The sequence below is a fragment of the Cynocephalus volans genome, chromosome 9 (genome assembly GCF_027409185.1).
Source record: "Cynocephalus volans isolate mCynVol1 chromosome 9, mCynVol1.pri, whole genome shotgun sequence".
Classification (NCBI taxonomy): Eukaryota; Metazoa; Chordata; class Mammalia; order Dermoptera; family Cynocephalidae; genus Cynocephalus; species Cynocephalus volans.
Genome location: NC_084468.1, coordinates 93259523 through 93273939, shown reverse-complemented (window position 1 = coordinate 93273939; position 14417 = coordinate 93259523). Strand labels below are relative to the sequence as shown.

General features: G+C 35.3%; 1 protein-coding gene across 1 annotated transcript in view; it reads left to right on the top strand.

Moving 5' to 3' along the window:
• The window catches only part of DKK2 (dickkopf WNT signaling pathway inhibitor 2), a 94144-nt gene extending 81567 nt beyond the window's left edge, over window positions 1-12577 (top strand). The window contains exons 2-4 of the mRNA XM_063108368.1: window positions 7508-7658; window positions 8813-8968; window positions 10228-12577. Coding sequence (XP_062964438.1) covers window positions 7508-7658; window positions 8813-8968; window positions 10228-10478 — 558 coding nt within the window. The 3' untranslated portion in view covers window positions 10479-12577. The remainder of the gene's footprint in view (window positions 1-7507; window positions 7659-8812; window positions 8969-10227) is intronic.
• Window positions 12578-14417: the final 1840 nt, after the last annotated feature.

Here is a 14417-nt window from a genome sequence, read left to right as displayed (position 1 = left end):
ATCCAGCCGTAATGGGCGTGTTGACAGCTCTGAGTCCACACTGTGTTTCTCTCGAAGCACACTGGTGTGTTTGTTATGTGTTATTTTACTTTTTCACATAGCTTTAGAAATTCTCAAGCCCACCCCTAAGTACAGTGGCTAAGTACCAGGAGGGAAGATGAATCTTCCTGGAAACAGTTGTTATTGTCAGTGAGTCTCTTACATAAACTCATGTTGTTATCAGGAAACCAATCCCCCACTTAGACCCATGTCTACCTGGAGACAATATTGAGTCCATATCTTGTATAGACCAGGTATTGCCTGTATGATATATACACAGGAAGCATCATTAACCTTTGCAACAATTTTAGGAAGCATTATTTCCGTGTTACCTTATCATACGATTACTGAGACAGTATTTATTAAAAATACAGACTCCTGGACCCCATCTAATCTTAGAGAAGTAGAATCTGTATTAGAGGTGTCTGTGTCTAAGTGGTTTTTAAAGAAATCCACGGAATTTTTTTGATTAGTTAAGGAAACACTACTAAAGTTAGGAATTATATTCATTTTATCAAGGAGGAAACTGAGACTCAGTAACTTGGCTAATGTTACAAAACAAATTAATTTTAGGGGTATAATTCAATTGCAGTGTAACTCCAAAGTTAGTCCTACCATGTCACCTTTCTGAAGATCATGGGGTCAGGCAAATTTGTAAGGCTACAATAAAAATTTTGTATTATAGATAATCAATCCCAGATTTGTCAGAGACCTTAAAAGTGTGCAGTTTCTTCTTCTGTTTTGGTTAGGACAATTACACTCAACCAACCACGGATATAAAAGACTTTAAATTATATATGGATTATAAAGTGCTCCAACTACTGCTGCAAAATCTGAGGTGCTGCTTTTTGAGCTTGGAATAGAACTGCTTTGTTTTATATATTTTAAATGAGGGAGGAATGGGTCAAAAGCAAAAATAACCAAGAGCAAAGAAAACCACATAGTTTAGATTTCTCTAGGTGCTGAGACCATACGGACAAGGTTAGCTCTCTGCATTTACCCCATGATCAGTAACAGTAATGTACGTGTTATAGTTGAGAATGTGATCTATGTTCGAAGTAGAGAATTCCCTAGAATCTCCTTTCTGCTTAATGCCATACAGAGAACAAGGTAGAATAACCATAGTTAGAGAGGACCTTGCTTTTATTTCATAGAACTATTATTTCACAGAACTATTGTTTCTTGGGACTTAAGTGAGGCTTTCTGAATAAAATGGGAAAGTTAATAGACCACTGGAAGTAATTCATCATTTCTAATTTACAGTCCCAGGCAGTTTTAGTAGATATTCTCTTAGCTCTGAACTTTTGTATCAAAAACCAATTTTCTACCTAAATTGGGCTTAACATGAATATGTGTAAAAGACACTCAAAGATTTTCCATGGGGTGCACAGCACGAGTTGTTTTAATAGAATCAATTTCCAGATCTTCAACTTCCATGGTTCTTTTTTCTTTTTATCTTTTATTTTCTTTTTACAATAATTATTTTGCCATTTTATGGGGGGTGAGGGGAGGCAAAACTCTCATGCATTCTGAATCTTAATATACTGCATTAGCCAGAGGTACAAAAACCTTTTTGAATGAAGTACTAAAGTAAAATTTCAATTTTTGGTTTTAACAAAGATGTTCTTAAAGATTCGATCAGGGCATATTAAACTCATAAAGATTCTTTCTTTCTTTGTCTTACCCTTAATTCTTTAAAAATGAAACAGCCCCAGTTGGAAGTTCTGGATGCAGAATATCCAGAATAATGGTGATTACTTGTTAATTTTAAAATTTAACTAAATGTTCTCTAGACTATCTAATTTTTTCAAGGGAAAATACCTATGGATAAATATGGTATGATTAATTTGAAGATCAGAATGCTTTGATCAACAGGGTAGTTAAAAGGCATTTTACTGAATTATGACAAATTGCTGTGAACTTCATCTTATAAAATGATTAACATTATATAAATTATATGTCATGTTAATAAAACAAATGCATGCAGAAACATTTCAGATGTCAAATGTGTGAGAGGATGTATGTATGTATGTTTTTTTCAAAATTATTAGGTAAAACATTTGTAGATCACTGAGCTAGTTGTTAGTGTTGGGATCACAATTGGTGTTCCACAACTGAAGGATAAATAAACATTTACTGAATACTCAGTGAATACCCCAGCAGCCACCTTAATGAACCTATGGCTACACATCCAGAACATGATGAAATATCTGAACTTTTCCCCTCAAATTTAATATAGCTGAATCCTCCTGGCCTTATGTTCATGAATCCTCAAAGATGTGTTTAGTACACTGCTATCCCCAAGAGCTAATTGTAGACAAAGGAAAAGATGAGATTGCACAGCCTTTGGCAGGCAGTATACAACTAACAGCACATAGCCAGCTTGAGTTACAGGTCCCTAAACCTTCTGCAGTTCCAATTTTAGTGTCTGATTTTGAAATGACCACCTTAAACGCAGTGTATCTTGTGTGTTCATGAAAATATAGACCTATCATGTGAGATGTCATGTGAGGTAAATGAATCTTTCCTCTAGGGACTTAGGGCAAGCCAGTGTGATCTGGTTTCCCAAATGTAATTGCTAACCTTCTGCTGGGCTCTCAGAGACCTCAGCTATATTCCTATCCCCGACCCTTTGCTGTGACCTTCCTCCATCTACTCGCCTCAGACGTTTTTTATTCCCACAGCTGGGTCATCCCCCGAAGGCTTTCTTCTGCCTGCCTAGTTGATGACATTTTTCTGGCTCCAGAAAACTTCCGAGATTGTTACAAACAGTGCTTGCGGGGACAAAGAATTGTCCCGATTAAAACAACAACAAAAAAACTGGGACGATCTTGCAAGAATCTGGATGGGTGGCCATCCCACACAAATGCTTTGTGATGTTTCTCTCTTCTTTTTTTCCCCCTCATCATTAAACACGAACAATATCACTATTTTGAAAACCTGGGAGTTAAACTAAGATTTTAGTTATGGTCTAAGGTCTATTTAATGGTAGTGCTGCTGAGATACCTAAAATACTTTTTCTCATTTAATTACTTTAGGGATCTGATTACTTCATTGTTGCATTTGCATGTTCTAAGGGATGGGCAGTTATTGAAAAATAAGAATTCAGCCCTAAATATAAGTCTTAAATTAATAGGCCTTTTACTCATTGCAGTTTTGAGAATAACTAGTGGGGAAAAAAGGTTCAATCAGTTCAACTACAATGGAGTAACTATGTTTCGTTTTACTATATTCATTAGAATGTTATTTAATTATTATTATTTGCATAATGGGCTTTTGCTTCTAACTCTGATTTACACTGAGTTTAAATAGACGTGAATCTGTTGTCATGAAATGGAATGAGAAAATGTTTACAGCTTTGTCAGTGTTTTCCACCAATATTCTGCCTTTCCAATAGCTGCAGGACATGCTGTTGGTATTCAGAGGCTTCTAGAAAGAGATATGGCTAAGTTTATTTTTCTAATCTCTAAATTCAGCGCATAGGTCACCACTCAATCACCTTATCTATGTGTGCATTAAGCCCTCACTATTAAATGCTCTTAGTCATTACACCTTCCAGTGAGGCCTGAAAACCAGGGCAGGGATCAAAATCCCTAATTTCTCTGCCACTGAACACACATTACTTATTTCCAGAAGTTACTTAACCTCTCTTTACATCATTGCTAAAATTTTAAATAAAGATTACACATTATCACAGAGAAAATGGACTTTTAAAAAATCCTTTATACTGAAAAGAAATACTAATTTCTGATACACTTTTTTTTTCATGCTGTGTCCAGTGTGTTTATTCTGTTTTTAGTTCATGTCATGGTTGTAATAATAACTAGCACTGCTATTTGTGGAAACCACTCTATTTTTAGCCTAGAAAAGGGGTTGAACAAAACATCTTTGTTTTTCTGGCCTGATCATGGACAGTTCTCATGCATTCTTAATTTATGGCCAATCGTCTGCTATTATTAGGTGTCCCAAAGTAATTCATCTACTAATTGTGACCAAGGCTGACTAATAAATAATTGTGCATGAAGTTGAGCACCCCTGGATGCTCACAAAGCCGAATTTCTGATTCAATTGTAGAACTTTTCAGTATGGGACAAGTGTACTAAGGTCTCTCCCTAATACTTTCACTTGATGTCCATCCAGTCTTCCACACAGACTATCATCTTCCTCAGACAAAAAGAAAAGAAAAATTATCTTGTCTGTTCTTCTAAATAGAGTCCATAAAATCTGCTATTAATAATTTCCGTAGCAAGTAAAAAAAATTGCCTTTTTATTTGCCTCTAAAAATAAGTACTAGGTAAATATATTAATTTTGTTAAATGGAAACTTAGAGTAAGGTACTCAAACTCACTTTTTGTTTGTCACAAAATCATCATCAAATGGGACTAGATGACAGCCCTTGGAAACCAAAGTAAATAGAAAGTAAAGATTTTCTATGTGAAAGTTTCTGAATGGCACTTTGATTAATGTATATAACTCCCTCCAACAATCCATTCATTGCCACATTTATCATTTCTTCAGGGTCTCCCATAACTATCATTAAACATGTGCCTCTCTCTGTGTCTCCCACAACTATTATTAAACATGTTTCTCTCTCTCTCCTAATGTGCTACCATTTCCAGACACTTTAAGGAACTAATAAGAAAAAATCCCGATGGCAAGCTGCAGAGCCCACGTACTTGAGTTGAAAATGCATTGTTTAAAACTCTTTATTGAAAAATAATGCATTGCAATTAAAACATGAGAATTGTTTTTTAATAGTTTACATCCATATTTTCTCACGTTCTGTGTTTTCTTGTTAATGTTTATGACAAGGGAAACTTTGTGGCTGAGTGAATATGTGTTGGGGGACATTGATTTCAGAAGTTAAGACAGCCTCTCAAATATCACTTGTTTTTCTTAAAACTCGCTTTAATCATTTTATTTTATCCCGTCTTGATTTTTTGCATATATGAAGACTGTTTATAGGGGCCTGGAGTTTAATGAGCATACTAGAAGCTTTGTAATATAACCTTTTATTTCAATTATTAAAATTTATTTTTTTAATTTCCAAAGAATTCCTCCTAGTATTTATGTTCTGAGATTCCATTCCAAATACAAATTTACAATATCCATAACCTTTCACGTTTTAAAAAAATTTTCCTGTACATACTTTCTCTGCCTGCGTCTTATCTACTTTAAGCTAATTAAGAGAAATATTGGAGCATAATACATCTACATATCCTCTAATATATTTTATCTTAGACAAAGTGAGCTTCCCTCTTATAAAAAATTGAATTATGAGAATTTTGTTGTGATCTCATTCAAGCAAAGGTCTTCTGTGCATATCACTTTTCCTAATATCATCTTTTTCAAACACTTGCCATTTCAATATTTTCCATTTCCCATCAACTGGGAGTGTGAAAATGATGATGAACCTTCTACAACTTTCTGAATAAATGAATAGCTACTTTTAGCAAACAATTTGCTTCCTACCATATAGGTTATTTTTTAGGGATGGGACAAAGTTTTATTCTATATCCAGAGTCCCCTGAAGATTTGTTGTTTGAGCTGTAAACAGCACACGATGTTTTAGGCTGCACATGTTTATTTCCGTTGAAAAAACATGTCCTATTTTAGAGGAAGGAAAGAAACTTGTAAGACATCAAATGTTTCTTGCAAAACAATTTGATGAAATAAATGTAAGTGAATCAGAAACATGTGAATTGTATTTCAATTAAAATTAATGGGTTTAAATACAAAGTGGGTAAAATGCTTGGAGGAAAGAGTGTGGTAAGGCGGGAAGTGACATTTGTTTTGTTTTCATCAGTCTTGGATTCTTGAAAAATGGCCTAGTACTCTGAATTCAACCTCATTCAGATCCTCTTAAGCCTAATAATGGAGTTGCAGAATGGGACAATAGCATGCACATTCATGTTACAGTTTTATTTGGTTCCAATTACAATGTATGCATCAAACATTGCCACTATGCGATCCTTCCAAATCATTTCCAATTTGAAGTTAGTGGTTTTTCTGTGTAATTCTTTTAAGGGTAAACAAGAAATTGTAATAACACTAAAATATATATTTTTATATTTTTATAAATATATATATATATAAAATATACATTTTTCCCTCAAACTCACACATAGACTTATATTATTTCCTCTTTCTAACTGAAGATGATCGGATCTAAATGGAAAACACATGGTGCTGAATGTGTACACACATATGCATGAGATGGGTGGGGGAGAAAAGGTGTTGAAAGAACAAAGACAGAGAAAGAGAGAAAGAGAGACAGACAGAGAGAAGGGAAAAGGATTAAGCAGTGAAGCAGAGCTCGGCCATCCAACCTCGTTTCATAAGTAAAACACCCAAATCACACAAATTATTTGAGAGTCACAAAAATTTTATCTCACAGTTTTATATTCATATTTATGCTTGCTTAAAAACAAGTACATAGCTTCTCTTCATATTTTGAATTTTCAATTAAAAAAACCCCACATTACTATAAAATTAGAAAAAAATCAACTTCTGGAAAAAAAAAAAAAGGCTTACAAATAAGTCTCCCTGCCTCAAAATATGAGTAAGTTTGATGTGTGCTAAGACATTTTAGTTTCTCAACTCTCAGTTTCTGAAGACAGGGATATTTTAAATGTTCCAGAAACTTCCAGGAGGCAAGCAGTGCATAACTGGAGTACATATACCTATTTTTTGAGGTAATATATAACACCGCTTGAGAAGTCTTCTGAATATACCACTTTGTGGAGAAATGTATGAATAGAAGTCCTTTCAGTATAAACTAAAGGTGTAGTATCCTGTAGGGCTATTTTGGTATGAAAGGAGCCTGTTTTGTTGCTTCCTGAGAACACAATGATGTAATTGGAGTTTAGCGTCTCTCTGTCCACCCAGAACTCGGCTGCTGCTCATCTCTGTGTTTGGACACTGCTCCTCAGTGTCTTTGTGCCAAACAGTTCATTGCCTCATACTGTTCTAGAAGTGTTTCTCCTCCTTGCTTTTCACAGGCAGAAATTGTGGGGAGTCACTCTTAAAATATTTGTTCCATAATTGAGCAGGAGATACATTTTAGCTCCTAGCACAGCCGTTTGTTATTTTATTTAACCTTCCCTTCATCCTCCTTTAGCAGATGAAAAATAGAGTGGCTAGGATGACTGTTTCATTCGCACCTTAAATTAGCAACAATACAACAATTACAACTGTTTCTGAGCCCCCAAAAGTCACTCTTACCTCCAAAGTTGTAAATGAAAATATAGGAATAGTGTGAATGTTATCTTTGTTACCACCAACGTTCAGTATTTATAAGGCCATCAGTTAAGAAGGTGTCATTATGTAGGACCTATGTTCAGAACTTTATTATGGTGGTGCATTTCCTTCCGGGAGGGTTGTTTTCCATCATGACTTGCTACAGTAATGTTTCTTAAGTTAGCAGCCTCTGATCCTTTGCTCTTTGTGCTGTTCCACTTGATGGCAGGCCTACCCTTGTAGCAGTGATAAGGAATGTGAAGTTGGGAGATACTGCCACAGTCCCCACCAAGGATCGTCAGCCTGCATGGTGTGTCGAAGGAAGAAGAGGCGCTGCCATAGGGATGGCATGTGTTGCCCTGGCACCCGCTGCAATAATGGTAAAAGAACTCGCCAAGTGTTCATGGCCTCTTTCTTGTCATGGAGGAAGTCTGTCTCACAAATTAGGTCAACTTCTCCTTACTCAGACTCTCAAAATATAAGCCTCTCAGGTTTTGGAGGGATCAAGTTATGATTTATGTAGTGGAAGATTTACCTGAATGACCTCCCACCTCTTAGTTTTCCCGGGCTCTGACCACCTTCTGTATTTTATGATCTGTGCTGATCTAGGATATTTCCATGTTGAAGTACTGCATTTAAGTAGCTAGGTGTTCTATTTCAGTAAACACATAGGCAAATACATGCAAAAAAACCAAAGACAGGAACCTGCTGAGATGTAGTAATGCAGTTATGATTCCCTCTTCTAGTTTCATACCAGTTTCCTGCCTTGGTTCTTATATTTAAGGTGTCCCATGGCACACTCATATGGTGATGGAGTGGCTGGTTCCTCCAAATAGAGACAGAGGATTCTATCTCCCAGCCTGGCTTCAACAATCTCAATGAATTTATAGGCAGACAATTCAGCATTAATGATGAAATAATCACAGGCAACACATAGTACAAACATTAAATATTTGCAGAAGGTAATCAGAAACATATACTTAATAATGCAAAACAGCATAATCAGGGTTATATTCCCATGCCTTTTCCTGATCTGGGAGCATAGACCTACTGTGAGTACCTTGGACAGGTGGTGAAAGGAAGATCTCACACCATTAGAGAAATTTGCAGTGTAGACTAGCATTGTATTATTAACTAACAAAGGAAACTGGATCCTCAGGATGGATGTCTGGTCAGATTATTTAAAAATACTAATAGCTAACATTAATTCTTTTCTATGTCACTATTCTAAGCACTTCACATATATTCATAGTAATTCAGTTAAATTGATTGTTTTTATTTCTATTTTTGCCCAAAGACACTTGGTTTTGAGAGAGAAAAGATTCAAATCAAGGAAACCTGACTCCAGGGCAAAGTATGCTATACTCAGTCTCAATAAATAAGTAAATGAATGAATGAATAGGTAGGTAGATAGACAGATGCACAGACAGACAGACAGATAAATGACTTCATACCTCACATCAGGAAAGCACTTGCAGAAGTACCACACTTTGTACAGTGGAATTAGTCTAACTGCTTATACGGCCATCTCCAGGCATCTGCATCCCGGTCACTGAGAGCATCTTAACACCTCACATCCCAGCTCTGGATGGCACTCGGCACAGAGATCAAAACCATGGTCATTACTCAAACCATGACTTGGGATGGCAGAATCTAGGAAGACCACACGCCAAGATGTCACATATAAAAGGTAGGGCTATCTGTGGTTCTCTATTTTTTTCTTGTTTTATAAATAAGTAAAAAAAAAAAAAAAAATATATATATATATATATATATATATGAATAATTAATTCCACTGGTTTCGGGAAAAAAATTACAAGGAAGGTACTTTAATGGCAAGATTGTAACTAAATATATTAATTCTTTATTTTAATGATGCTAGAGATATTTTAGAATTCTTAAATTGTTAGAAAATATATATTATGAGAAATGGCAATACCCTGACCAATCATGCCATTTCCTAAATAGCCCTTTTTACATAGAATTTAAAAGAAATCTTCTATACAAACATTCTTGTAACTTACATATCAAAGGATAAATTATTCTGAGATAGAAATGGGAAAATATTTCCTGCCATATGATTAAATAACTAAGCTCTCAAGTCATTTTCTCACCTAAGATTCAGAATTTTACTTCGCTATACAATTGACAATATACTATTCATAAACCAACCTAAAAAATAATTGGTTTATAGGGGTTTTATTTATCACTGTACAATTCTTTTTCTTGTCTCAAAATATTTGAAAAACGTAATCACAAATAGTAAAATTTTGAAAGCATGAAACACCTCTATTTTTAAAGGAGGCTTTTCCCAAGCGTATTCTAGGAGTTCTATTCTTTTAAGAGCCTAAATGTGTCAGTGATTTCCTGCGGCTGCTAATCTCAGTGTTGCCTCACCCACTCCTGTAATTCTGAGCTCTGCCACTACCTGTGTGACCGACTCTCTGCATTAAATATCTTCTGTTTTGAATAGTCAGAGTTTGTATGTTTGGGGCTCAACTCTTAACTGACACATGGTCTTAAGAGTCCCTGAGAATGTCAGCCTTCTCCTTGACTCAGAGGTTTGTTTATACCTTTCAAAAAGATATCAAATTAATTAATTTGAAAGCAATCTTTTTACTTTTTTACCCAGTCACCAGGAAAAAAAAAATAATAATCAGGAAAATATCTAAAAGCAGACCATGACAAAGTAAAGAGAAGATGAATCACATCTTGGCTATTCATTAAACTTTATATTCAGATGGCAAATAATGGAAATAGACAATAATGGATTTACATGATTAGTGAGAGAACCAGTTGGTATGAATCCAAGACTTTTCCAGACTTTTCATTATACATGGTGATATCATGGAAGATAGTATAAGTAAAAATATTTTATGTGCTTCTGATTGCAAAGTAGAATTTTTTCTAAAGTGTCATGGTGATATCTGTTGCTAATCATCTCTGTAGGGCATGAAGGAGACCCTTGTCTCCGATCATCAGACTGCATTGAAGGGTTTTGCTGTGCTCGTCATTTCTGGACCAAAATCTGCAAACCAGTGCTCCATCAGGGGGAAGTCTGCACCAAACAACGCAAGAAGGGGTCTCATGGGCTGGAAATTTTCCAGCGGTGTGACTGTGCAAAGGGCCTGTCCTGCAAAGTTTGGAAAGATGCCACCTACTCCTCCAAAGCCAGACTCCATGTGTGTCAGAAAATCTGATCACCACTGAGGAAGATCATCACTAGCAGACTGTGAATTTGTGTATTTAATGCTTTATAGCATGGTGGAGAATAAAGTTTGGAATGCAAAAGAATGGCTAAAATAAGATATGTGGTAAGAATATAGATCATAGAAGGAGAGAAAGAAAAAGAGAATTGAATGGATTAGAAAGGGTAAAACAGCACAACCAGTGTGTTTCCATTATGCAACTTGTTTATGTAAATAGTGTACACATTTGTGAAAATGCTATTATTAAAAAAAAAGCACACAGTGGAAATAACCGACGGATACAAAGTGACTTTCTAAGAATTTAGGTTGTGCTGGTGGAGAGGTTTCCTTCAGAATGATGGAAAAGCCATATTTCTACTCAAAATTATAGTTTATTAAAACACTCCCAGTACACTTTGGCAAAATAGGCTCTAAAACAGGAAAAGAGACGTTAAATAGGAAACAAAAATATGGAACACAGGTAATTTGCAACATAGAAACACCTTTTAATTTGGAACACTGCTTCCACTGCTCAGTTAAAGGCCTTGTTGGACAAGAAAACAGGCCGTCAATATTTTCCAAATAGTTTCAAAATAACGGAAGGTCTTTTAGTAGGGCCCTTAGAAAACAAAACAAAACATTTTTTCTCAAACTGCTTGTTTACATTTTTCAAAAATTCAATTTCAGCTATACTTAATAAGAACCGGTATAAGATAAAAACAGTTCACATTTTAAAGGAATAACTTTGCATCTCTCTTAATCATATGTGATTTCTACCCTGAATACATTTTATTTTCCAAACCATACCCATTAATTGTGACTAGCATAGCACATGCACAGAGCAAAATTTTCACTGATTGCAAAAAACTTACGGATGTCTAAAATATATGGGAAACAAAGCAAATGGAAAGATCGTTATTTTTAAAAAGCTTTGACATGTCGTAGGTTTTCATAGAATTAGACTGGTAAAGACATTTATTCTTTACATAATTTGCAGTAGAGTAAGGTAAAGCTGAAGACAGAGACTTGAGCTACCTCTGTACTGCACTGAAGCACAGCAATGAAATGGGGAAAACTTGGTCAATTGTCCAGATTTTACCACGACGTAGATCGTATGTCTGAAGGACGGGCTGCTTTTCGTCTTTGAAACCAGACGCTGCACAACCTAAATGAAGTTCTGCATGGGATTTGCTATCGTATGTACCATGTAGAGGAGTTCAGTGTGAGATCACTTACTCTTACTATCCTCAAAATATTTATTTTATGTTTTTGAGGTCCTAAAATGATATTAATATGAAGAGGTCTCATGAAATGGACTCTTAAGGTAGGTAGTGCAGTGAGGTTCCACTGGCCTCCATAAGCTTCTAACTGGCCTATGGCATCATCTGATTTTTCTGCACGAACTTCTCTCTGCAACAGCTGTTTTATTGCCAAAGATATAGTTTCCATTTCTGCAGCCACTGAGGTGAAAAAATATAAATGGAATACCTTGTAAAATCTACATATCACTTATCTTAAAATCCACAGGTTCTAGATTCTTTTAAACCACTTTACTTTTTTACTTAACTCTGTTCTAAAAATTACGTCTAGAGCATAAAAGAAAAAAAGGGTTATCTTACATTTGGTACTTTAAACTTTTATAGACTGCAAGTCACTCCTTAATTTTCTTTTACTTAAACCCCATCTGCAGTTTTAAATTCAAGTTTTCCCAATAGTAATTAAATCTTGAGCCTGTATATCTATTAATAATTTCAGCTTCCCACATGCATTTACTAGGATGATTAAGATTTATGTTTTCCTCACATGTCTACAAAAACAAAAATTACAAGCCAATTTATCCAAAAGCCAGAGTTTATACAAACAGATTGCTGTGAGCTTGGTGACATGAAAATAGAACATTTCAGCCAAACATTTCCTATATAGCAATTACATTTACAATCTGGTTTCTGCATTATTTCCCTTATGTTCACCCTTTCAAAAATTAATATTTTTAAGTAATTTATTTACAGGAAATGTTAATGAGGAGATGTATTTTCTTATAGAGATATTTCTTACAGAAAGCTTTGTAGCAGAATATATTTGTAGCTATTGACTTTGTAATTTAGGGGAAATGTATAATAAGATAAAATATATTAAATTTTTCTCTTCCAAAAATTGAATTCAAATTTCCTTGTGTTTTGCTGATGTGAAGAACTTTCATAGAATCATAGGTTCTCAGAGTTCAACTGAACTTGGTCTGATTTTATAGCCTGAGTGAGACTCCTTCGGATGACATTACCATGATGTGATCCAAAGCAGTGTACTGTTACCAAAGGCAGTTTATTTCATGGCAAGACAGCTGTAATTGTTAGCAAATCAGTTTTTTCATTAAGCCAAGTAGTCCAGCTTGTGATTTCCACTCATTTATTCTTACTTCAACTCTGAAACATTTTGGACCAAGGGCTTTCCACAAACTTCTTAAACATAATTGAAGAAAGGTAGCATATTCCCCATAATCTTCTCTCTAGTCTAAAATTTTCCCAAACGTCGATATCAATATGCTGAGGGTATTGATTCATTTTCATATGGTACAAAGAAGCTACAAGATCTCTTTATCTGTTTATGGAGGTAGACTGCGTTACCTGTCCCAGAGAGAACTCAAATGTATTCCTATAAAGTGGGTCTTTGCTTCCTGAACCAGAGATGTCAGGAGTGTGTGATTAAACAGTACTCACCAATTACAAGACCAGGGCTGGTTGTAAGAGCCCATGTTGTATTAGAGATGTTAACAGGCTGGAAATGAGGAAAACATTCTATGATGTTGTGGAATGGATTAAGTACATGTATGGTAGCTTAATGAAGCTAAAACTGTATAATAGCTAGAGCTTCGGAGTTGAAGATACCTCAAGCACTACTGAAATGATTTCCACAACATTTTAATCAGTCACTTAAGGATATTTTTTAAGCAGTTATTCATTCCCTCAAATTGAGAACATTTATATTTCCTAATTAAAGTGTTTTTTTAGACTATAATGATCATTTGGGTGATATTTTTCTTTTCCATTGTACTCAGTGAGATGCTCTGAGAAATGAAAAATTGTCCTGACTTCCCTTTTTAGCCAAGAAACAAAATACCCTTTTGTAGCCTTAGGATTTTAAGGGGAAACATTCAATTGCACTTCTTTCTTTACTCAAATTCAGGCCAGATGAGAAGGTTAAAGAAAAAAAAGGCAGATGACAGATTACCCTATTGCTGATAAAGCTAACATTGGAGAATGTGGCATATATCCATGGGCAAGAAGACATCCTAACATTCAACAACAGAAATAGATTCTGCACCCATTCATAGGCAACATGAGACTACATCAGTTCTACCTTATGGGGGCTGTCCTGTAAAATTTACAATGTGGATGGGCAGAACAGAATGGCATGCTTTATTCTGACAGCACCAAAAAAGATGGGGTGAGCAAGGGACTGAGCTATGTGCTTCTCATTTAAAAATCTTATTTAAAATTCTCAAAAACTGGACTGTTCATATCACATGAGAGGAGTGAGTGAAGAATGGAGTGAGATAAAGATTATCATTCCACTCCACAATTAACAACTCTTCTCCCACCATATTATTCCCCAGATCTTTATATTTTTAAATCATTTGTCTAGGTGAAGATATGGGTTTTAACCAAAATCTGATAAGGTATCTACTAGGGCAGTCCCAATGAGGTCATCTCCCTAATGCCAATCACTCTATCTTTGTGTATGTTCTTGGGACCAGTGGTGGGAAATTTAGATTTTGTACCCAGGAGTTTACAAAACGAATGAAAAATAGTACATTAATAAACTCCAAGACCACTCTATACCCAGGACAGGAAAATCTCTCCCCATCCTAAATTATATTTGTCATATTATCTTTTTACCATCCTAAATTACGTTTGTCATATTATCTGACACAGTCTATCAAAGATTCTGCAGTGA